The sequence below is a fragment of the Vicugna pacos genome, chromosome 7 (assembly GCF_048564905.1).
Source record: "Vicugna pacos chromosome 7, VicPac4, whole genome shotgun sequence".
NCBI classification, from domain to species: Eukaryota; Metazoa; Chordata; class Mammalia; order Artiodactyla; family Camelidae; genus Vicugna; species Vicugna pacos.
Genome location: NC_132993.1, coordinates 79,788,440 through 79,812,939, shown reverse-complemented (window position 1 = coordinate 79,812,939; position 24,500 = coordinate 79,788,440). Strand labels below are relative to the sequence as shown.

Genomic DNA, 24,500 nt, shown 5'->3' with positions numbered 1-24,500 from the left:
AAACACACCTAAGTCTAGATACAGGTATGCTTTTAAAACATGAGCCATACTGTATGCTGTGTAAACTCTCTCTCCCACTGGGAGCCGGCTGCAACCCCATCTTCCTGAGTTGTTAAAATTCACTCGAGTGCACCTTAATCACACAAGACAGCTCAAGCTAGGATGCATCCACTAAAGACCATGGGAGGAGGTTTCCTCCCCAACTCCTAACCTCAGGAAGTTGCAGGGTCTAGGCGATGTCACAGGTAATTTATTAACCAGAGTAATACTATTGCATACCGTGTTCATGTGATCGTTGAGGGGCAGGGGGGCTGCTGGCAGGAATGGGGAGGGAGAGGAAAGGAAGGAAAGAGAAAAGACAAGCATTATTACAATGGACAGAGAAAATAGGATAAAAGGATAATTTTGCAAAGAATAATCTCTGTTTTGCACATTTTTCTGAACCAACCAGGTATCTGCTTAGGGACCAGTCAGGGGTAGCCTAAGAGTTATGACCTAAAGCCCAGAGAATGGGGTCCCTCTCACCCAGTTTTGGTCACTGAACTTGGTCAGATCATTTGACCTCTTTGGGTAAAACAAGGGGCTTGTGTCAATTGGACTTGACAACCTTTTTCCTCTAAAACTTCTCTAACTATATGAAATTCTTACTTCAGCTGAGAAGGAGGACCTTGTCATATCTGCTCACATGTACCCATACCTGCTATCAGTGCCATGACAGCTGGGACCTTGCATCCCCAGGACCAATAAAGTTGCCTAACAATCGCCCAAGAACCACTGTTGAAGGAAGGAATTACTTTCACTATCTGCATGATGTGTGTGGGCCCCGGGTCTAGGCTGGAGGCCGTGTGCTTAGCTCTGGCACCAAAGGGAAATTAGAGAGGATAACCCTTGAGAGGTTATCATCCGGGGGAAACAGAACACGGGTTACAACCACCCTAAAACAAACAGAGAAGGTTGATGCCAAAAAGGGGGGGCCGCGTGCTCTCAGGGTTCAGATGGTTAGGCTGATGGGTGGAGCCTGCTGGAGGAGCTGTTGTTTCAGAAGGATGGATGAGGTTTAAGTAAACAGAAATTGTGGTGAGAATCCAAAGGTATGGAGGAAAGAAACAACAGATGTTGGAGGAAGGTGAGTAGTCTAGTTCGTCTAGAGTTTAGCATCTCAGTGGGAAGAATGAAGGAACATACACAAATCCGGGAAAGTCAAGGTGGGGGCTCTCAGGACCAAGTCTTTGAACCACTGAAAATTTTGAAACCAGGAAGAACACACTAGAGCTGTGCCTTAAGGAAATTATCCAATAATCCTTCATAGTGGATTTTACTCCCCAAAGTTTCCAGTGAAGCACCAAGGCCAGCACAGGGGGACAAAGTCGTCACAGAGCAGGTGGGAATCTTCAATCAGAGTCCCACTGTCTTTCTACATTTGGGGCTTTTATGTGAAATTTGTTTGACAGGCGCTGATGTACAGGAAGCAGGAACAGGAAGCCTAGAAGGAGATGGGTTAGTGCCACAGCCCAGGTGAGAGGAACAACAGCCTGAAAAGGAGGTTGGAAGCAAGAACAGGCAGAGAGCTTTTCAACCCAAGTGGATCCCATGAGCTCTGTCCATTCATTTAATGTGGGAGGTGAGGGTGAGGAAGGAGCTGAGGTGGATGAAAGGTTGTGACGTCCTGTGCAGAAATGAGCGGGTGGAGAGGCATAACCATGGACTCAGACTGCCTGACTTTGAATCCCAGCTCTATCCCCTTATCTCCCCTGGAACCTGCCAGGTGCCAATCATGACACCCCCACGACACCACACTTGTTTTCAGACCCTCCTCCTCTCCTGTCTGGCTTTTCCGACTTCCAGGTTGTGGCCCCACCGGGCCTCACCCATGGAGCAGTCCTGCAGATCGAGTCCACACTGGTTTAGAAGGAAAGACTTGCTATTTATCCAAGTACCAACTAATACAGGAAAACTGAGAACAACAGAGAAGAGACGGCATTAACAAAATCGATGGTTTTGCCTTTCAATTAGTCTCAGATACTTTGAATTCTAGGTGGACAAAGAGTTTTTTCAGCCAAGCAGAAAAATCACCTGTAGTAGAGCCCCCCAAAAATGAATGTTGGCCTGTAATTTTCTTTTCTTGTTGTCGTATCTTTGTCTGGTTTTGATATCAGGGTAATGACGGCCTCAAAAAATGAGTATGGAAGTATTTCTTCCTCTTCAGATTTTTTTGGAATAATTTGAGAAGAGTAGGTATTAACTCTTCTTTAAATGTTTGGTAGAATTCAGGGAATCGTCATACACCATTGGTGGGAACATAAATTGGTGCAGCCACTAAGGAAATCAATATGGAGTTTCCTCAAAAAAACTAAAAGTAGAACTAGCATATAATCTAGCAATTCCACTGCTGGGTATTTATCTGCAGAAAATGAAAACACTAATTTGAAAAGATATCTGTACCCCCATGTTTTATTACAGCAGTATTTATAACAGCCCAGATATGGAAGAAACCTAAGTGCCTATCAACGGATAAATGGATAAAGATGTTTTTTTATATATACACACACACACACACACACATATCTATATTTAGGTATATACACACATATGCATAGCCATACAATGGAATACTACTCAGCTATAAAAAAGAAGAAAATCTTGCCATCTGTGATAACCTGGATAGACCGACAGGGTTTATGTTGAGTGAAATAAGTCAGACAGAGAAAGACAAATACTGTATGATTTCATTCATACGTGGAATCTAAAAAACAAAAACAAATGAGCAAAGAAATCAAAACAGAAATAGACTCATTGATACAGAGAACAAACTGATGGTTACCAGAGGGGAGGATGGTGGGGTGACGAACAAAATAGGTGAAAGGGAGTAAGAGATACAAATTTCTAGCTATAAAATCAGCACGTCATGAGGGTGTAATGTGCACACAGGGGATGGAGTCAACAATGGTATGACAACGTGTACGGTGATGGGTGGTAACTGGACTTATTGTGATATTTCATAAGGCGTAAAAATGTCAAACCACTATGTTATATACCTGGAACGAATATAAAATATCGTATGTCAAGTATAAGTAGGTAAAAAAAATTGTTAAATGAGTATTCCCCAGAGCAGTAAAAGGTACTAAAGAATGAACAGAGCTAAAATTTGGCCCCAGAGGGAGAGCTCCAGCCCCTGAGAACACGACGCACCTCTTGTCTACCAGAAGTCTGATGCTCTGAAACACACACTGGAGGACCGGACACTTCTTCTGTGGAATTCTACAGCGATCGGTCAAACTCCAAGTGCTTTAGTGGTTTTGCAAGCTTTGACCTCTTGTGAAATGAAAAAAATTAACTCCTGAATGGAAAAACGGTTGAATTGTGCATGTGTGTGTGTGTGTGTGTGTGTAAAATCCTGAAATCCAAATTTCTATGTGGCTCAGACTCATGTTGGATGTGAGCTAGACTGTCTTTTAGGTTGTTCTGGAATCATAAACCTAAACCTGCAACCCCTAAAAACAAAAACAAATGAGCAAAAAGGAAGAGAGGTGTGAACACATGAGGAAACCTTCAAAGATCTCAATGCACAAAATCTAACTCACGCCCTTGTCTGCTTTCTTTAATTCTAGCATACCCCTCGCTCGTACTCCCTCTCAACAGGCTACATCTAATTCCAGCCCAACCCACCCCCTTGCTGGGCTCCTGCAGGAGATGTTGTCAAGGTTCAGCTCACCCACCTGAGCAATGAGCATGTCTCCTCCCACTGATTCACAGTGTCACTGAGAGGAGGGATGTAGGTATGGAAGTCGTGGCAAGCCAAGACAGAAGATGTATTGTACTACCGTGGATTGCAAGCTCCAGGCGAAAAAACACTGCCTTTACCAAGTGTTACGTTCACTTCTGATGTTCCAAAGCATTAAGTATTTTGTCGAAGATCACGGTGATTCATTTCCCCAAATCACCATATTATTTCCGAGCCATATATCCATGAGTTCTGACATAACTGAATTGTGTGGAAAAAATTAAAGATTTTTAAGAGTAAACTCAACGTGGTCCTACATTCATAACACACAGAAGCAAACAAAGTGAATGTTTTGCGAAGATTTTAAACAACTGGGTGGGGAGAGATTTCTCCTTTTTAACCCCTCTCCTGCCTCTGAGGCCACAAATGTTAAAAATGCCACTTGACAGGAAGAAATGTAATTGAAAACAGTTAAACAAGATAAATGATATCCTTTAGTTACTTCGACTTCAGAAAAAAAAATGGAATCCAATTAAGTGAAATGCTACAATAACTATTAACAAGTTTTCCAAACTTTGAGTTAAAAAATAATTCCTTGGGAGAATCATTGATTCCCCACCACTGTAATCCTTAATGGCAATATAATTCTTAAAAATTAGGAAAAGGAGGAGGAAGAAGATGAGGAGGAAGAGGAGGGAGGAGGGGAGAAGGAGGAGGAGGAAAGGGAAGAGGGCAGGAAGGAGAGAGAAAGGAAACGAAACATTTCTGTGATAAAATATGCCTTCATCAACAGATGGTACTGGGGGAGGGCATAGCTCAGTGGCAGAGTGTGTACCTAGCATGCACAAGGTCCTGGGTTCAATCCCCAGTACTTCCACTAAAAATAAATAAATAAATAAAAAACCCCTCCCCCCTCCAGAAACCCAAAAAACAAAAACAAGAATAAAGTAAATGCAGTAATTAAAAAATCATTTGTTAAAAAGAGATGATACTAAGAATCATATTTTCCACAGGTAGTATTTAGTGTCATGTTTCAATTCTGTGAATTTTGTATACGATTAAGCATTTACACCCTGGCTTCCAGCATCTTTACGTCAAATTCTAGCTTTGCCACTTAATGTCCATGTGAACTTGTGCCACTTCCTCTGTCATCTAATTAGTGAAACGGGGACAATAACAGTAACCACCTCACAGAGCTGCTGCGAGAATGAGATTTTGCTTGTAACGTGCCTGGCACCTGGTCACTGCGCACTAACTGGGGGGTTATTATTAATGATGTTATTTTTGAAATGACTGAATATTCAGCTTTTTTCTGGAAGAAAAAGTGTCATCAAACATTTTCTTGGATATTCGACAAAACTTACAAGATTCCCACTGAAACACACACACAAAATGAACACTCGACTAAACAAACACTCTGCATTCTTCCGTGAAGTGTGTGTGTGTGTGTGTATCGGGTGGGGCAACGCTATTTAATCTTCATTACCTCATTTTATTTAAAATAACATCCATTCAATTTAAGAGGCACTGTGATAGAATGCATTAGAATCACTTGTAAAGTTTTTTTAAAATACCAATATGCAGACCCTACCCAAGTAAAGTGAATCAGAATTTCTGATGATGGGTCCTGCATATCAGATTTTTTTCACAGTTGCCCCCAGGTGGTTCTAAAAGGCAGCCAGAGTTAAGAACTGGGATAGAGGATAAACAGTGAACCCTTAGAAAGAATATGTAGATTCAAAGTTCATTTCCACTCACTAGCAATTGGCAATATTGCTATGACCTCTCTAAGCAGTTTCCACTTCCATAAAATGGGAGTGATGATTTGTATCTAATTCTCAGAGTTGTGGCTTTCAAATGAGAGCATTCATATCAGAGAGATGCTCTGCAATTTGTTCTTGAAAGTCTGCCTTGAGCTTCTCATGAGGGAGTCAGCTACATTGAAACCTGTAAATGAAGTGTGATCACTTCCTGTCCAGGCTGTTTGTCCCGGCATCTGTAGGGAAGGACAGAGAAAGAGAAGGCACACAGCCACCCAGCCGGCAGTCCTAGAGTCAGTTCAGGGAATCTGTACAGTGAAAGATGTCACGATCAGCCCACACTTCCATCTCTCATACAAGTACGATTTCATTATTCCCCGCTTCTCCTCTTAGCGTATGTGAAATGATGTGGTGAAGATGAATGAGAGAGGCAGCTGGCCCAAGATGACGGAGTAGAAAGCGATTCGCTCACCCTCTCCCACAAACGCAGCAACAACTACATCTACACATGGAACAAATCACACAGAAAACCTACTGAACTTTGGCAGAGTATCTCTTACATAGAAGGAAATCCTCACAAAACTGGATAAACGAGTTTCTACTGCATAGGACGGGCAACTACATTCAATACCTTGCGGTGACCTATAATGAAAAAGAATATGAAAACGAACATATGTATGTATATGTATGACTGAAACATGATGCTGTACCCCAGAAATCGACACAACATTGTAAACTGACTAGACTTCACTAAAGGAAAGGGGGCGGGGGGTACAAATGAGAGACATAGCCTAAAAGAAAGGTAAAATGTAACTTTTCATATTTCCTTAAATATTTAAGTAGTATACATTCTGTCTACTTTACCAAAACCCCAAGTTAGCTGAATTCAAGCACGATGTCTGATTAGTTTTGATTCTGCCCTTCTCCTGACTGCATTATTTAACCTACAAATCGTGGTTGAAGGATTGTTCTGACAATATGAAATATAGAAAACAGGAATTTAACTGACATTAATGACCATGAATTTCTTCTGGTCTCCTTTTCACTAATCTAGGTACACTAACTGAATCCTGCATTGGAAGCATATATCTCTGTCAATTATCGTAATAAATAGCATTGAGGCCCACGAAAGAAAGTAAGTTATGCATTTTGTTCCCCTTGGAACAGACACAGAGGTTTTTAAAGTCACAATGTTTCTGAATGAGAACAGTCTCATCATGTGATCATCTCTTATTCTTACTTCTTTGTCACTAAATATAATCCCGTGATCTTTATTTTTACTTTAATTGGTTTGAATGTTCAATACATAAACGATAAAGATCTATTCTTGTAACATAAGCTATCCTTCACTTTTAATATTATACCTCACCTACTTTTTAGGAAGTCACTCCTTAGAGTTCTTTTGGTAACGCAAAAACCCATCTGGAAGATTCTGGATTTTTTATGCTAAGAGAAATGAAACATCTCTGCTTGTTAGTCTCATTGCAGAGAGCAGAAACGAATTTATTATTTGAAAAGCTAGATGCTCATCAAGAGATAACTGCTTACTTACTGTGGCAATCATTTTGCAACATATACAAATATTGAATCATTATGTTGCACACCTGAAAGTAATATAATGTTATATGTCAATGACAGCTCCATTTTTTTTTAAAAAAAGAGAACTGGTTAAATAAATCAGTGTATATCCATAAAAGGGAATATGAGAGAGAAGCATGCAAAATACTTTTTTAAAACGGAAAAGTAATTTGCAAAACTCTACATACAGTGTGGCTCTGCTTCGGTTGTATAAAGATTTTCTATGCTTATCCATGGATAGAAAATTTCTGGAAGGATATATAAGAAAGTACTGACAATGAATACTTGGAGAGGAATGAAATGATGGGGTACTTTACTTTTCACTGTATTACAGTTGTTGCAACTGCTTCTCATAAGCACACATTGCTTTCATAATTTGTTTAATAAAAAAATTTTAAAAGCCTGGTAGGATTGCGCTCTGTAACTTGACTCAACTATTCGCACATAAGAATTGTGCTCATGTTCTGCTGGCTTTACTCAATGCTTCACTCTCTGCCTGGACTAGCTGTTTAAATTCTATTTGATGGATAATGGTAGAGAGGAAACAATGCCAGCTGATATGTTTCAGTGCTTGTAGAAAGCAGCTATAAAATGGAAGTTCCCGGCAAAAACCAAGCACCCCTGTTTTTGGAAAGAAATAACCACAATAATCATCCTTTTGCAGTACAGTGATCAACTACATATTCAAATTTCTGTTAGAATCTTTTAATTTAATTTAATTTAATTTAATTGAGCTACAGTCAGTTTACAATGTAGTGTAGAATCTTGACTTATAGAGGTTGCAAAATATTTTTCCATTGCCTTGAACAACTTGGTTGAGGGGAGGAATATCTTAAGTAAACACCTACCATAAATTTTTCATGCCTTAAAATTCAAAATAGAGTTAAAATAAGTTTAGATTATTAGAGGCTAACTAATTAAGTATTCCTACAATGTCCAAGGGGTGTGTGTAGGTGTATTCACTAATTAGACTGCCTCATTTTCATTTCTACTCCAAATTCCTAGATTTATGTCTGGAAATCTAGACATAGGTTTGTTTACCAATGAGAAAAGTTTTCAAAAAAAGAAGCAACTCTAGTTCTTGACTATTAACATTTTGCCAGGAACCAAGTATGACTTTCTTGGATTTGAGCGATAACATTATTCTTTGATCCCAGAAATATTTGACTATTACTACAAACACCTTTTATATTAGCAATGTTAGAAGTACACCTAAGAATGTGTAAAAACTCAAGTCTGTTTAAGAAAAATCTGAGGCAGAGAAAATGAATACAGCAGTGATCTACTTTTCAGACCCCTGAACAAACACCACCTGATAATAGGAGTGGTGAGAAAACTTTCAAACTTGAGGTTCTTATATCACAGCCACGTTTCCACAAAAATCTCTTATTTCCCCAAATTCTGACCTCGGGCATTTCATCCCACAATCATCACTTCTGCCTACCATTCAACCAGCATCTTGTCAAATCTGGCTGCAAGATTGAGTTTCCCGATTCAGAATTCAATATTGTAACCCTAAGGATATAAGATCCAAGCTGGAACATTCTGTCTTTTGAAAAAAAAAAAAATGGATAAAATTGTTTCAGCCCAGAGACCAGAGTTTGCCCTGACCATCGCGGTGAATCATCAGGGCTGACACCAAGCGAAATGAACCTGATGTTCTCGGCTTTATTCGTGCACATTAAGCAGCATTTTACATTTGTCCCAGCTCTCAACCTTTTCTCCAGAAGGTTAAAAGAACCCTGTTTCCGAGTGTTATTTAAGGCTTACAGAATTAACCAACTCTGAAGACAGTTGGGCCTGCCATCGCCCGACTGTGTTCCTGGCTCCATTCTCACCCACGTTGGCCTTCGATCTGGGACAAATGTAACTAAAGGTCTAAGAAATATCTACCTTTTTTTTCATCATATCTCTTCAATATCCATTACGGTTTCTGGTACCCAGGCTTCTGTATTGGTACAATATTTGCTTCTCACTCTCAACAATCAAATAATTTCATTTAAAAAAAATCTGTGTATAAATCTTGCTCTGAAAACAAAGCTTTCTATAAAGATGTACTTTGTTCTTTTAAACAGGATTTTACCTGAGTTCTTCTGATCAATGCTAAAAACAGCATTTAACAGGTATTTAATATTTGTTTTAAAAGTATATCTTTTTTTAAGTATATATATATATATATATATATATATATATATATATATTTTAAGGATATCTGTTTCTCTAAGTTTTTAGGTGTTCGAGATAGATGTTTTCCTCTTATAACAGTTTCTAATCAATCATGAAAAATCAGAGTTGTAAAATATGCCAACAGAGTCAGCATCATATTAACCACCGGAAACATGGATTTTATTTAAAAGGTTGCTACTTCACAGCACCCAAGTGTTGGTTAAACTCCTGTGAAAAGCTCCAAAATAGGTGTTTCTTCATTTGGAAATCTGTGTTCCATGGCTCCAACACTGTGAAGCTACTTTGTTTTTTCCTTTTGGTTTTGTTTTAAAATTGTATTTGTCCTGTCCTAAAGCATTGTTCCACTGCTTACTTGTGTGATACACTGTTGCTGAGTGATTTGAAGGAATCTCACAAAATAATTTACCCAAAATACTAACTACAGTATCAAGTGTGTTGGTGAGTTTCCTGGTAACATTGGGCTCTGTTTTGCTTCGGGTCTTGTCTCTTTTTTTTTTTGGCTGCCTGGGCAGCCCACAAGGATTCACTTCTCACTTATTACTCATCAAACTGACTCTGGATTTCAGCAGAAAAGAGAAGAAAAACTGATGGAGCAATGACGGTGAAGGAAGAGAGCAAAATACTGCAGCAATGTATTTGAGTAACTATTTCCTTTTCATTCAAAGTGTCAACATATTTATTTGCATCTCTGACCTTAAGAGGTGGGAGCTGGAAATTGTGCGACTATCTCTTCCCATTGGAATAATCCACCAGTGGGGAGACTGAAAATAGGTGAAATTTAAACTATTCTTTTGATTCTCAATTGTTTTTTTCTTGTTCTATGGTTAGAAAAATGCCGCCAAGGGAACAGGGTTACAGTTCACCTGGAATCAGCACCAAGTATCAACAGCTAATCCCTCTCTTTGGAAGAAAGGGTCTTTCATATCATGGGGGTTTTAAAGCTAGTGACAACAAAAAAGCTATTTTCCGAAACCAGCCACCTTGAAAAATAAAGTGTTTTTTAAAATCTAGAGAGTTGCCTTTAATATAAATAATCAGAAATGTTTTCAATTGTTCTGTTACTACTTATTTACCATGGTTTTATATTTAGGAGAGGTGACAGCCCGAAAATAAAAATAATATAGCCAGGGTATAGAAAATAATACAAGCATAGGGCAAGCCAGGAAAGAATTTATCAAATAATAATTAGTCAACTTTCACCGTAATTGGCTCACATCACAGAACTGGGGAGAGCAAGAAAATAATAGGTAGAAAGAAAAATGAATCTTACTGAGGTGTAATGACAATCTCTCACAACCCCTTCTACAAATTTTGATTACAAATTTGGACCAGCCCAAGACATTAGGGCTCAACAGAGTAACTGACATGTGATCCCAGGACAAGGCTTCACTCAGTAATTTACTTTATTGGACACACATTTCACCCACAAAAAAAAAAAAAAAAAAAAAAAAAAGGCAGGGGATGGGGGCAGGAAGGAAAAGAAAAAAGAAGAATATAAAGGCAGGCTTGAAACATCATTTAGAGCAGCTATTATCCCCCAAGGAAAAGCGTGGCTACAAAATAAAAAATTATTTAAGAGTTTCATGATCTGGATTTTCTTTTAATGTTCAGATTCAGGTCTGATCCTTTTACATTTGCATTTTATTTCACAACTCTCTTCTACCCAATCAAGTGTTTTTTTAAAAAGCAACAGCTTATATATCATAATGCATTTGAAAAGTGGAGTTTTTCAGTATTTGTGAACATGTCAGTTAAATTCTAATTTGCGTAAATAATAAAGATGAAAAGAGAATATACTTTAAACTATTTGATTAAATGCAATTTACTAGCAAAGAAACAGTGGAGGAAGGAATACCTTCGTTCACTGACCTATGGAACAAATACTACAGATTTTACATATAGGAAATATATGACATTCAAACTTTCATAAGCATTCATTTTTTTAAGTGCTTTAGCAATCTCTCTCCATATTCTGGAGATATGAATCCAAAAGCTTTAAATTCTTAAGCATCAAAATGATATTTGAATAGTATTTAGAAAGAGTTTCATTAATTAACCTTAGAAATAGAAAAGAAAATTTAGTTTCAAGACCAGATTTCACGTGCTGGTTGTTCAGTATTATTACTATTACTGTATAGTATTAATTACATTATTACACATTGTTACTCTATACTACTATACAATAATATTAATAAATATTGACAAATTTTACATTAAGGGACAAAATTGGCTTTACAATATAAACACCAGCTCAGGTAACATACTGATCTTCAATTTTAAAATATTTTAAAGGTAATAAAAATCGAGTTCATCTGATAGAATGTAAAAAGCTAACATCAACTTTCCTCTAAGTATAAGTGAAATATTGAGTGAAGTGTTTAAGGTCAATTAGAAATACATAGTACAAATTCAATTCTGTATTCAGAAAGAATAATCCTGAATTAATTTGTATTTTTCTAGTATACTATTTACCTACAATACTCTGGGAAAAAGTATTCTCAATTAAATCCAAACATTAATGATTACACATCCCCAAAATACATCAATCTGTTGAAGTGAATATGTCAGTTTCAAAAAACATGGGCAATCACACCTACAAAAATGGCTTTTTAAAGTATATGAGAGTTATGTTTAGCAAACATAAAACAGGGTTAGGTTAGCCTCAACATTCAATTTTTTTATAAGGGGCATGAAAAGCAGTCTGCATGAACTGAGAACAATCTGCAAGTGTATTATTTACACCCTGCCCAGTTCCCCTCTCCCCAGGCCACCTCCATTTCGCATCAGCTTGAGTACGTTCTAGGTAAGCACATTGTTCCTTAAGCAACGTTAAAATACTTTTTTGGAACCACAGAGGGTATAAACAAACCCATGTATAAAACTGTTTTGATGTTAGAACAATGAAATATGTGTGTCTCAAAACCTTCATATGAGAAAACATGCGCTGAGATAGCGTTAGGCCAAATGCAGCCAGTTACCCACACTCACTCCCCTTTTGAGCCATGAGCACACTCACTGAGCATGGTCTCAGACAACTGCATTCACCTTCTAATAGGCCACTTTCAAACAATTTAAATTGTCCAAATCTACCTCAAAAAAATTAAAAAGACCCATTTTACTGGTTAGGAAAACTGCAAAAGCTTTGATTGCACTTCCAATGTGATTAAATATGTTTTCTTCACTCTCCTATGAGTTCTTGAACCATGCCCACTGGGAGGTGCACACAGGAGCACTTCTGGCCAGCTGTGTCTCTCCCATTCCTCCCAAACTCTTAGCTATGCCTGCTGAATATTTTTATCTAATTTGCCTCATCTGTTGTTTTTATTAACAGCTAATTTAATATCATCTGTCCTGTAATATTTGCAGCAGTCAGTCTACAGAGACATGCAGCCAGGCCAGACCCTCAGGCCGGCACATCAAGATGGCAGGCTGGCCAAGGGTCCTCTGGGGACAGCAGTGCTAGAAAGAGGATTGGACACGGTGACCCATCCGCATGAGGTGAAAAAAAAAACAAAAAACAGGAGATTCGTAATACTGATAAACTCATCTGTCACTCACAAGCCACAAGCTCTGGTCTGCAGAAAAAGGAAAGATGCAGTAAACATTTAATGACCATGAGTGATGGAAATGTGCATTTTCATTCTTAAATAATGTTCAAACCCACAGTTCAGAACCTGCTTAACTGTTTAGTTTGAATTGATTTGAAAATCATCTGAAGGTAAAATCCATCCTATGGTTTCAAGGGTCAGGAAGCTTGCTACAGATAACTATTAAAAATCTGGTTCGATTTCTTAGAAACTTTATGAATGAGTCAAGTTTCTTGGTCTTGAGATACTAGGCAAGGAGTCTGTACTTAAGTACTAGATGGCTTAATTGCTTGCTTGAGGGAGGGAAAGTCCTGGGGGAAAGGCATTTATAAGCACTATCTGCTTCTTGAAGCTTCTGCACCCTCCCGAGCTGAATCATGACCAGCAAGGCAGAGAAATCCCCTCTCCCCTCCAGTGGAAGCAACTAGATATTTGATCCTAGAGATAAATAAAAAAAAAAAACCTGACGATCATATTTTCATGGGAATCTTTCAGTATTCTGAACACAAAATATCACTGAAAAGTGGTGATTTTCTCCTCTACCTCAAATCCATGTAGGAACAGAACTCAGACCAGAAAAATAAAAAAGGGGGCAAAAATAATTACTATTCCAATATGTATTTGAGAAGGAACACACAAATATTTGTATCATCAATGGGGACTGTTCACACCTGCTGGGAAGGTATAAGACGATACTGAAATCAAAAGCTAAAAAGCCAACCATCTCTTTCTGGTTACGAGTGACTGAAAAGCAAGAAAAATTATTTTCACATTCTTGTCCTTATTGTTAGAACTTGTCATTTGAGTCAATATGCTTATCTATACTATACCAATTAAAAGGAAATCATTCCAAATCTCTGTGTCATCTCTCCATATCTAAAGATATGAGTTCAGTTAGGCTTTCTGACTTTTGTGGTATGCATATGGGACACTATGCTATTTTTCTTTTCTTTTGAGTACTAGTTTTTCAGTTTCAAAAAAAAATAAGCATTTCAGTTTTTGTACATTTTTGGTACAAAAAATGTTACAACCTTCAGAGCAACCGCTTTTGTAATTTATGAGCATGACATAAGGATCTGGCTTTTTTTTAAACAAATAATTTATGAGAAATGAAACCTTCAGGGACAAATTGGCTGCTTTGATGCACTACTTAGTAAGTATTCATAACTAATCATTAACTAATATATAGTTCCTGGACACACCGAGCCTTTAAAAATCACTTAAAGTACACACAAAACACAGAGCAGTGTAATAATAACAACCAATTTTAAATTCTGACAAATTAGAAGTTTCAGTCTGGGGTCTGTAAAGTGTATGCCAATTCCTTTTTTTAGTAGGTATTGAACCTTTTAAAAGTATATACCTTAGCAATGATTTCCAATAAACAATATTGAATAACAAATTAGAAATATCTCTCCTGTTATTTTTTTTTTTTGCCAAGCTTTCTTTTTCCAACTAAGGGAAATAAATACGAAAGAAAATCTTACTGCTTATTTGCTACTGAAACACAGTAATTTTGCACAATACTAAGGCCATCCTATGATCTACGGAAGGGAACATGGGTGCCAACTAAGAAAAGTTTTATTAAACAGGACAAGACAGATATCAGGAGCTCAACTGTTATCTATACACCAAAAGGTCACCTATTTTAACAGGTATGTATTTAATTCCATTTGGCACAATTATTTTACTATATTTCATACACCTCCTTGTTTATCTAGTGACACTGACACTGAAATAGGTATTAACGATATATAAAAAGTCTTCACAGATTTTTTTCCTGACAAATATATGCCCAGAGACTTCACTTTATATATGCCTGTATAACAAAAACCAACTTGAAAGTTTTAAAAAAATACATTGTTCTGTTGAAGTAGCTATCTATTGCTTTTAAAATAACATGAGCCTGTAGAAACATGGTATTATATATCTGACATTTTTCACCTAAAAATACGTTATGAAGCATGCTGGTATTAATACAGCATGTGCTTTCAGAACCTTAAAGTGCTTGCCTATAATTTGGCTGAAAACTGAGTAAGATGGTAGATTTTCCTTCATGCCATTAACATACAGCAAACAAATTTTATGTCATCAGCCTGCCAGCTTGTCTTGATTGGAAAGTGTGCAAAAAAAAAAAAAAGAAAGAAAGAAAGAGAAAAAAAACTTTTAGGAGTTCATCAATATTCGTAACCATATTCTGATTTATGAGTTAACAGTTCCTAAGTAAGCAGAGGTAACTCAGAAAAAATTTTGGTCAATAATCCATCACCAAAAAACCAGAAAGAAGCCACGTATATTCCTTTTTTTCCTCACCCCACCCCCATCACAGTCAGAAAAATCACCCTTCCTTTGCAGCAGGGCGCGATCATTCCTCTCACCACTTCAGTTATTTGAAGGCAAATGAAAATACAATGACCCTTTCCTCTTCTGATTTAGCTCGACGACGCAAACATTCAAACACACACAGAAACTACCGACTGAACAGAAAGCCCGAGAACCGAAAGAGCAAGACTCACTGACCCATTTGGAAGACAAAGACGACAGAACGGGGAAGCTCTAAAAATCAGCTTGTGAGGCCTCTGAGAGAGATTCTTCTGGCATTTCATCACAGCAGCCCCAGACCAGTTCACCTCCCTGGATACAGGGAGGAGGAACTAAATAGAGCTGTTTATTAAAGCTGTTGTGTGGATTGCATTAGGAGGCGTGAGCGGACCACCTGGACCTTTCAGATTGTGGCAGTGTTTAATTTGCAGCCTGCCCCTCCGCAGCAGCCAGGACCACTACTACATACATCTACCAGGCTGGATCACACATCATCTGGGTTAGAAGTAAAGGCACGTGCATTTATATATTTACATCTTCCGTGGAGAAAGGGAGGCAGAGCGAGAAAGAGGGACAGAACACAGTCAAAATAAAAATACTGAACAGAAAAATTTTAACCACCACCTAGAAAATGTAATACTTTAGTCTCGTCTCCCACTTGATTTCTTCCAGAGATCACAATCTCAACAGAAAATATAGTCTTTAAAAATATACATATATTTCAACATTCAGGTCAAATGATAAATTAAATTTGTTCTTTGGATTTTTTTTTTATTTTTGGTTTTGTTTTGTTTTGTGGTTGGATTAGTTTGGGTTTTTAAGCATCGCATTGAAGTTTTAAGCTGAGCTTTCCTGGCTAGATTTAATGGGTGTCTTTTCCCCCTTGCACTTTCAGCACTATGCTGGCAGGTAGCTGAAGCTACAGATAGAAAGATGGTACTGTAAATATGAATTATGTGAATCATATGGTGAGACCCTCGTGGAAAAAAAAGGGGGAGTTGAGAAATGGCTGACTCCATACCTGACCAATTACAGCTTGCATGGTCCCCGTGTCCTGCTGGGCTGAGAGATCGCAATCCATCATACGTTGTCTTTGAAAAGGAGAATGGGGGTTTCTGGCATGCATCTGTCAATCAACTTCTGCACTCACAACCATCACCAAAAGCAAGAGGAAAAAAAGTCAAGCTGCTCCACCAAATAGGATGAAACCGTCATGTGACCCCCGGCAGACACGCACACACACATTCACTACCTCCATAGAGCATAAGAATTTTCTGTAGATATGAAATGACATTGACAAATATCCAATATCAAGTAAATAAAGTGAGACAAACAGCTACTCACCAAAGACAAAACATTGGCTGTAATCGTCCACTAAAGGTTCCACAAACGTAAAAGGATTTTTTTGGTAAGGCTCTGGAAACCTGTGTTTAAAACAAAAACAAAAACAAAATTAACTATTTCATGTGCTAATCATGACTTTGATTTCTACGACTCCATATCAGTTTTTTTCAATTCTAATTAATTACCCCACTTCTCTTCACCTGTCCCTAATGAGTTTATCTACAGATTCTCTAAATGACCTTTTGATAATAGGCAGTAATCTCTGCAGTTTTATATAACGTCACCTTTATGGAAAAGCATGAAACGTTAACTGTCAAATATCACAGCTACTCTCCTATTTGTCCATTGGAAATGGATATAAGCAATCATTTGTGTAAACTGTGATGACCACGCAAATATAAAATATTCAAAGTGTGTAAACAGCAGTCACCAAAACTTTTCATCTTTTAAAAGGTTAGGAAATGATTTACTTGCAACTCATCTAAACTGATGCAACGTGACGACAAATATTTCAACTTGTTTTTCATTTAATTTAAGGTATTTGATCCCACACGCCCTAGGATAGACTGCTGATGTATTATGGGTCAGCTATTCTAAGAGTGACATGAATATAACCTAGAAGCTATTTAACCCTTTCATGATTAAGATCAGAACTTCATTTTCAAGACAATCTGACAGATACCGCAAAGACGTTCTTCGAAAATCCAAAACCATAAGTAGTATCCATTAATTTGGCGTCTCTGTGGAGTTTTCAATGTTTGCATTTGTCCGCTTTTTAAATTTAAGTTCATTGGTTGGTGTACTCTAACTTTGCAAAAAAAAAAAAATGTATGGGAAAACTTTGTGTTATTAAAATGAGAATGCTTTTTTCCAAGGTTCAAAATTAACGCTCAGCTTGAAAGGTAGAGGAGTTATGCGAAGTGTTTAATATAGAATATGTATTATTCTGTATATTATAGCGTTGTATTATATCATCGCTTGAAAATTGAATGAAAGGAACCTCAAGTGAGGAAATAAAAAACACTTCCATGTTTAAAGAAAGCTTTAGGAGGAAAGAACTGAGAATTGAAGTCTCACAGACTTCTCATTAAGATGCCCCATAATGTAAAGATTTACACACACACACACACACACACACACGCGCGCGCGCGCGCGCACACATCCTTAAATCTGCATCCCCCAACAAAAAGGACCTGCATCAACTGGGGAGCCCTCCTGGGACCTGACGACCGAAAGGTCCTCCTAAACGTGATTAAAATGCAAAGTTCGCGCTGACACCCCGTCCCTGCCCCTGGAGACGCAGACACCCCGGCTGTTTGTGCAGCCACCCCAGATGGCACGCCGCCTGCGCGTCCGTCGCCACCTCGGGCCGGGGAGGGAGGCGGGACCTGCGCGGGCCGAGCCAAACTTGCCGGAAGCACGCGGGGTCGCGGAGGGCAGGCGAGGCGCGGTGGCTCCCGGCGTCGCCTTCCTGGGATGCTGCCCGGGCTGCGGACACAGACGGCGAGCCGCGCAGTTGCGGAGGAGGCGGCGGGGCCGCCGGGCTGGGGCCGAACTGCCGCCCCGACCTCTGCAGCGCCCTCGGGTGTCCTCTCGCTGCCACCTCCCTGCAGCCTCAACCTCCCCCCGGATCGAAACTTCCTGGACAGTTTTGCGGCGGGGGGTGGGCGGGGGGACGCGACGGGACTGCAGGGTGAGGCCGGAGACTCCCTCCTTGGCGCTCCAGGTGGTCAAGGTTGACCTACGGACAACTGTTTGCTTACACTCAGGTTATTTACATGACCTTCTGGCCTAGGTTAATTGCAACAATTTTTTCTGGCCTAGGTTAATCACAATAATTTTACTATCCAACGCTGATGAAGCCCTGAGTCAGGCCCCGTGTCAGACACGTGACATTGTATTAGCTCACTGAAACCTCACAACAACTCAGTGAGGCAGGGACAGTCATCCCCATTTTACAGATGAGCTACAAAAGGATATAACTGCTCAAGATTAACAGGACCGAGATTTGAACCAGCTCGAAATCCAAAAATGGAGCTTTTCCTATGAAACCGGAGAGTTGGGTAACATTCAGAATAAAGGCTACCCTATATAAAGTACAGACTCATTCAATAAATATTTATGAAGCCTGTACTTGTGCCAGGTGTTGTATTAAGTGCTAGAGATACAGCCAAACATAGTTCCTCAAGGGTCTTACATGCTGGTGTTTGGACAGAGGTTTGTCAAAGATTCACAGAAATGTAAATTTTTTAATTATTCTGAGAGCTGGGGAGGAAAGTGAAACAGTGATAGGAGAATCTATATCAAAGGAATTGGCCTAGTCTTGGGTGTGTAGGTGAGCAAAGGGGAGTCAAGCAGTTAACTTGAAATAAACCAAAACTGAAAGAATGTTCGGAGGAAAAAGAGAAAGGGCATGATGGGTAAACATTCTCTGCAGCAGAAATGTGCATGGCTTATTGGAGAAGATCGACGGAAGCTTTCTGCCTTGTGTGGAGCACAGTCTGGGAGAGAGAAGCTGGAAATAAGCCCAGAGCACACAGGGTCTCAGGCTGTATCAGAGATTCTTCAGCTGAGCCAGGAGTACTGTGAAGCCACTGAGAACATTTTGGCAGTGACTCCCACTTAAATTCTGAAAGATGTCTCTGGGTATAGTGTGGAAAGTTAGGTCTGGGAACAGCGGTAATAGAAGTAGATTTGGTGAGACCAGTTAGTTATGGGTAGTGGTCCTGGTGATGCAGGGAACTGAATGAGCTCACAGAACTTGGTAGCTGATTGATAGCAGAGCTTGAAGGAGAGAGAGGTGTCTTTCTGGGTTGCACAAAATATACAGTTGGTGATGCCATAGACAGAGGTGGTACATCGACAGGAGGAAGACTACGTTGGAGAAGGGAGGTCTGGGTCATAATTTTAGTTTGAGATTTATTTTCATGACAGTCAGGGTAAGAATGATTTTCCCCCTTTCTCAGATGAAAAATCTAGGGATCTGAGGGATGAGGCAACTTGCCCACGACCAGGCAGCAGCAGGGAAGTTTCATCCAAGGGGAAATCCAGGTTCCAGATCCCTGCTTTAGAATGCTTTGGGGTGAATTTGTCGTTCTGGGATGTCCAGTTGATTAAAATTGTCCTACCAGGAAACTGAGGTAAAATTGGTGACCACCACTGCTCTTAGGAGTCCCCATAATGACAAGTCTCCAGGTGGCATGAGTTAAAGCATCTCACTTCGGTGTAAAAGTTTGATTGAGACCCCAGACTCTGGTCCAAAAAAATGGAAGGACTGAGGTCCAGGTCAAGAGTGGCAAAACAGGACAGATGGAAAGATAAAAACCCAGAGGTGGTTTTGAGCTATTCAATTAGCAGCTTGTATTTATCGTCTATAGTAAGATCTCCCGGTAGGCACTCTGGGTAATATAGAATAAAGATCTGCTTTCTGACATTCAAAGATTCATAATTTAGCAGGAAACATAGACACGTGTAGATGACTTAAACGCAGCACAGATTGCTTTTTTATACAATAAATGAAATGCATTACAAAATTTATCTCTGGGGAATGTTTGATTCTATTTGCCGGAAGATGCTTACAGTTTTAGGCACCATGAGATACAGACTTGAGTCATCCCTCCTCCATCTCTTACCTCTGACTGGGTGTAGCCTTCAGAAAACGGCCACTTTTCTGCACCGTGAGGTTCTTGTAACTCCTCAAGGGTGCTGTAATGTGGGGATAATGTCTTGTGAGAGCATACTGAGTTATACTGTGTAGGCACCCAGCAAATGTTAAGTTATTTACCTATATGATAACATATAGGACAATAGAGAGGCAGGAAAGATGAATACTGCTGGGGAACTGAGGAAAGCTCCACCAAGATGGTGGAAGGGTTTTGACTGTGATAAAAGCAGAGGGCATTTTCTAGTCATGGCAAAGGGAACAGCATGCACAAAACCATCTGGTGCTCCTCTGTCGGTGTGGGCAGTAGACACTTTTAAGGTTAAAGCAATGAAAAACCAAGAGAGAAAGGCAGAAAGTATTTCAACTAATTTTTACTCCCATGTTCACAAAAGAATTGAGGAAAGAAAATTCCTTAAGTGAAATATTCACCATTACCATCATCTCTTCTGCTCTCCCCTCTCTCCACCTAATTTTCATTACATGATGCTTTTTCCCAGTGCTCTACGGCCCTCTCCCTGCATCACAGATTAGCTAGACATGCCCATTTCCCCAAAGCTGACCACCTTGTATAAAGACAGCAACAGGCTCCCCCCTTAAACACAGCTAGTCCCCAATTTCTCAGGAACTGAGATAGAGCTATCCTTAATTTCCTTTTTTTTAGTTAAAGGAGTTGATATTATACAAGTTACAGGTGTACAATCTAGTGATTCACAATTTTTAAAGGTTATTCTCCATTTATAGTTATTATAAAATATTGGCTACATTCCCCAAGATGTCCTTAATTCCTTAATGACTAAAACCCTAAGGAGCCTGAGAGATAAATACTGCACAGGGAATCAAGATAAAGTAGAGGTGTTGGTCGTCTCTGTTGTTCAAAAAATCCTCTGCAGTGTTTCAAGTGAGAAGAGATACTGTAGCTGAGCACCTCTAGAAGGCAAGAAGCAAGAGAAGGCATTCGACAGGTCACCAAGAAGAACCCACTCCTACTTAGCTTAGTCTATTTCCTCTGCTATCACAGCAGGCAGGTTTGCTTCAATTCTGTACCAGCTGAGGATATAGCTCAGTGGTAGAGCATGTGCTTAGCATGCAAAAGAGGTCCTGGGTTCAATCCCCAATACCTCCACTAAAAAATAAATTAAAACTAACTAATCTCCTCCCCCCCAAAAATTTAAAAACTAATTCTACACCAGCTGTCCTTTCTCTCTGTTAAGATGTGTTCTTTCTCTAGGAATTGTTTCTCCCTTTTTTATAGCCTTAATTTTTTCATTTCTCTACTACTACTTTGCTTTTGAATCCTCTGCTTTCTGGTCTCTAACAGATGAATCTCACCATTCCTCCACTAGTTTATTTTTCCCCCAGATCTCACAACGCCTGTTCTTCTTACACGTCCACATGACCCCAGCCTTCTTCCTAGAGTAAGAACCACAGCAGAGCATCCTCTAGCGGATGGCTCACCCTGCAGCTGGGGAATGATTTTCAAGGCTGATGTAGGAGGGATCAGATAACAGGTGGATGAGAGACAGCACAGAAGAGCAGAGCTACACAGTCAAGACTTCACTTTCTACAGCCTTTAGTTCACTTCCCTTTGGCTCATCTCTTACCCTCTTTTTCAAGGTCAGTTTTTCCTAGAGTTTCATTTGGCACCATCAGCCTCTGGAATGATCCATTGCCTTCTCTCTTTGCACCCCACCCTCAATACCACATTGTTGCTTACCCTTCCATGTTTTGTAGATCATTTCTCTGGATCATCTTCTCAACCACTTTGATTTTTCCCTAAGCCACATTAGATGGATTTTACTTCCACGGACCCTTGAACAGTGTAACCAATCTGTACCCTGGGATCTTTTGTTGCTTTTTCATACTTCTAGGGAAACTGAGGACAGGAAAAGTGCCAAAAGCAGAATGGTTATTTTTAAAAGAGAACAGAGGGCGGAGAGAAATTGCCACACTGGGAGACCCAGAGACCACAGCTTCAAGAATGGCTCGGCAATGCTGAGCCCAGCATCATTGGTCTTTTTTTTTTTTTTTCAGCTTTTTTTTTTTTTTTTGAGGTAGGGAGGGAAGTAATTCGGTTTATTTATTTATTTTTAGGGGAGGTACTGGGGAGGGAACCCAGGACCTCATGCATGTAAGCATGTGCTCTACCACTTGAAACATACCCTCCCCGCCAGCATCGCTGGTCTTGAGGATCTGTGATTCAGTTTTCTCTTACAACATAGTTTGGGAGCATGATCTTCCCCCTGAGACACAAGGACAAGATTTTGCCTCTAAAATGAATAGCTGAGAAATTCAAGACCCTGTTGATTCTGGACAAGGATGGCCTGAGAACATACTACTGTATTATCAGCTCTTCAACATTGTTATCTTTTCTACCCGGTGACCATCCTGGATAAAAAACAGAAAAATCCAGCCGAGGGAACAAATGTCCCCTAATTTCCATTTTCCCTTTTCATGAAATGCTTTGGTTACAGTTATTTATTTTAGTCTTCCAGAATGTGTTTCTTCTGCCTGAATATCCTTGGGAAAAGGCATTAAAATTCTCCTGGGTTTCACTGTATGATCCGCATTTTTGGTGTCTGAGCACAGGGCTAACACGTAACTTCTCATGAAAATTCTCCACAGTGGTACAAACACACACACACAGTTTCCTTACAGCAACAGCGCACTAGGGGACTTTTTCCTCTTTATTTCATGACTATAGCTCCACAAGCCTGAAAAAGATAAATATCACCATCCATTTATTCTGACTATCAATAGGTTCACAGCACTTTGACCTAAACCTAGTTCCACTCTTTCAAAGACAAGCACTTTTTCTTTATTGAGTCCTTATTGAGTTGTGTCAATTTCTGGTGTACAGCACAATGCTTCAGTCATACATGAACATACATATATTCATTTTCATATTCTTTTTCACTGTAAGCTGCTACAAGATACTGAATATATTTCCCTGTGCTATACAGCAAAAACTTATTTATCTATTTTATATATACCAGTCAGTATCTGCAAATCTCGAACTCCCAGTTCATCCCTTCTCACCCCCCAACCCCCCGGCAACCACAAGTCTGTATTCTATGTCTGTGAGTCTGTTTCTGTTTTATACGTAAGTTCATTTGTCTTTTTTTTTAGATTCCACATAGGAATGATATCATATCGTATTTTTCTCTTTCCGGCTTACTTCAGGTTAAATAACATTCTCCAGGTCCATCCATGTTGCTGCAAATGACATTATTTTATCATTTTATGGCTGAGTAGTATTCCATTGTATAAATACACCACATCTTCTTTATCCAGTCATCTGTTGATGGACATTTAGGTTGTTTCCATGACTTGGCTGTTGTAAATAGTGCTGCTGTGAACATTGGGGAAAGACGAGCACTTTTAAATGGATGTCTGCATAGAACCAGTTTTATTAAGAGAACTTCACACATAGCTCTAACTTTGGAAAATCCATTTCTGTCCTGGTTTTCTCCATCATCATCATCATCACCATCGTCAGTAACCATAACAACAACAACAACAATAATAATAATAGAAAATATGGGGTGGTTCTCAAGGTGTAATCAGTTTGAGGGTCCCTGAAACCCTTTTAGGGGGTCCACGAGGTCAAAACTTTTTCAAATAATAATAAAATGGGATTTGCCTCTTTCACTCTCACTTTCTGTGGAAAGTACAATGGAGTTTCCCCAAGGCCTCCTGATGTGTGATTTATAGCAGACTGAGTGCAGAAGCAGGTATGGTTCCAAGCATCTTCTAGTGAGCCAGACACTACCAAGATTTGCAAAAACGTAGAACAATGCCACTCTTCCTCCTAATTCTTTGGGGAAAGTATAGTTATTTTAATTTTTAAATTATGTTATCATGTAGTTATCTTAAATGACTTCATGAATGAACATTTTTATTTAGATCTTTGGGTCATTTTTGGATTGGGTTGATTTTTTGTTATTAAGTTGTATGAGCCGTTTGTATACTCTGGTGATGAAGCCCTAGTCAGTCGCATCGTTTGCAAATATTTTCTCCCATTCTCTAGGTTGTCTTGTTGTTTTGTTTATGGTTTCCTTTGCTGTGCAAAAGCTTATAACTTCAATGAGGTCCCATTTGTTTACTTTTGCTTTTTTTCATTTTTTTAAAGTTTATTGGTTTTAATTTCTAATACAGTAGATATTGATAAATGTAATCCCTGAGCACAGAAGCTTTATGGTGGTGCTAAGCAATTTTGTAATGGTGTCAAGAGGTCCTAAGATTTAAAAGTTTGAGAATGGTAGACATAAGAGAGTATTTACTCTATGCTGTACAGTGTCCTCAGTTGTTTATGTATATTAACACATTGAATCCTCACC

General features: G+C 39.2%; 1 protein-coding gene across 1 annotated transcript in view; it reads right to left on the bottom strand.

Moving 5' to 3' along the window:
- POU6F2 (POU class 6 homeobox 2) overlaps window positions 1-16,281 on the bottom strand; it is a 424,404-nt gene extending 408,123 nt beyond the window's left edge. Inside the window, exon 1 of the mRNA XM_072965442.1 lies at window positions 16,177-16,281. Coding sequence (XP_072821543.1) covers window positions 16,177-16,281 — 105 coding nt within the window. The remainder of the gene's footprint in view (window positions 1-16,176) is intronic.
- Window positions 16,282-24,500: the final 8,219 nt, after the last annotated feature.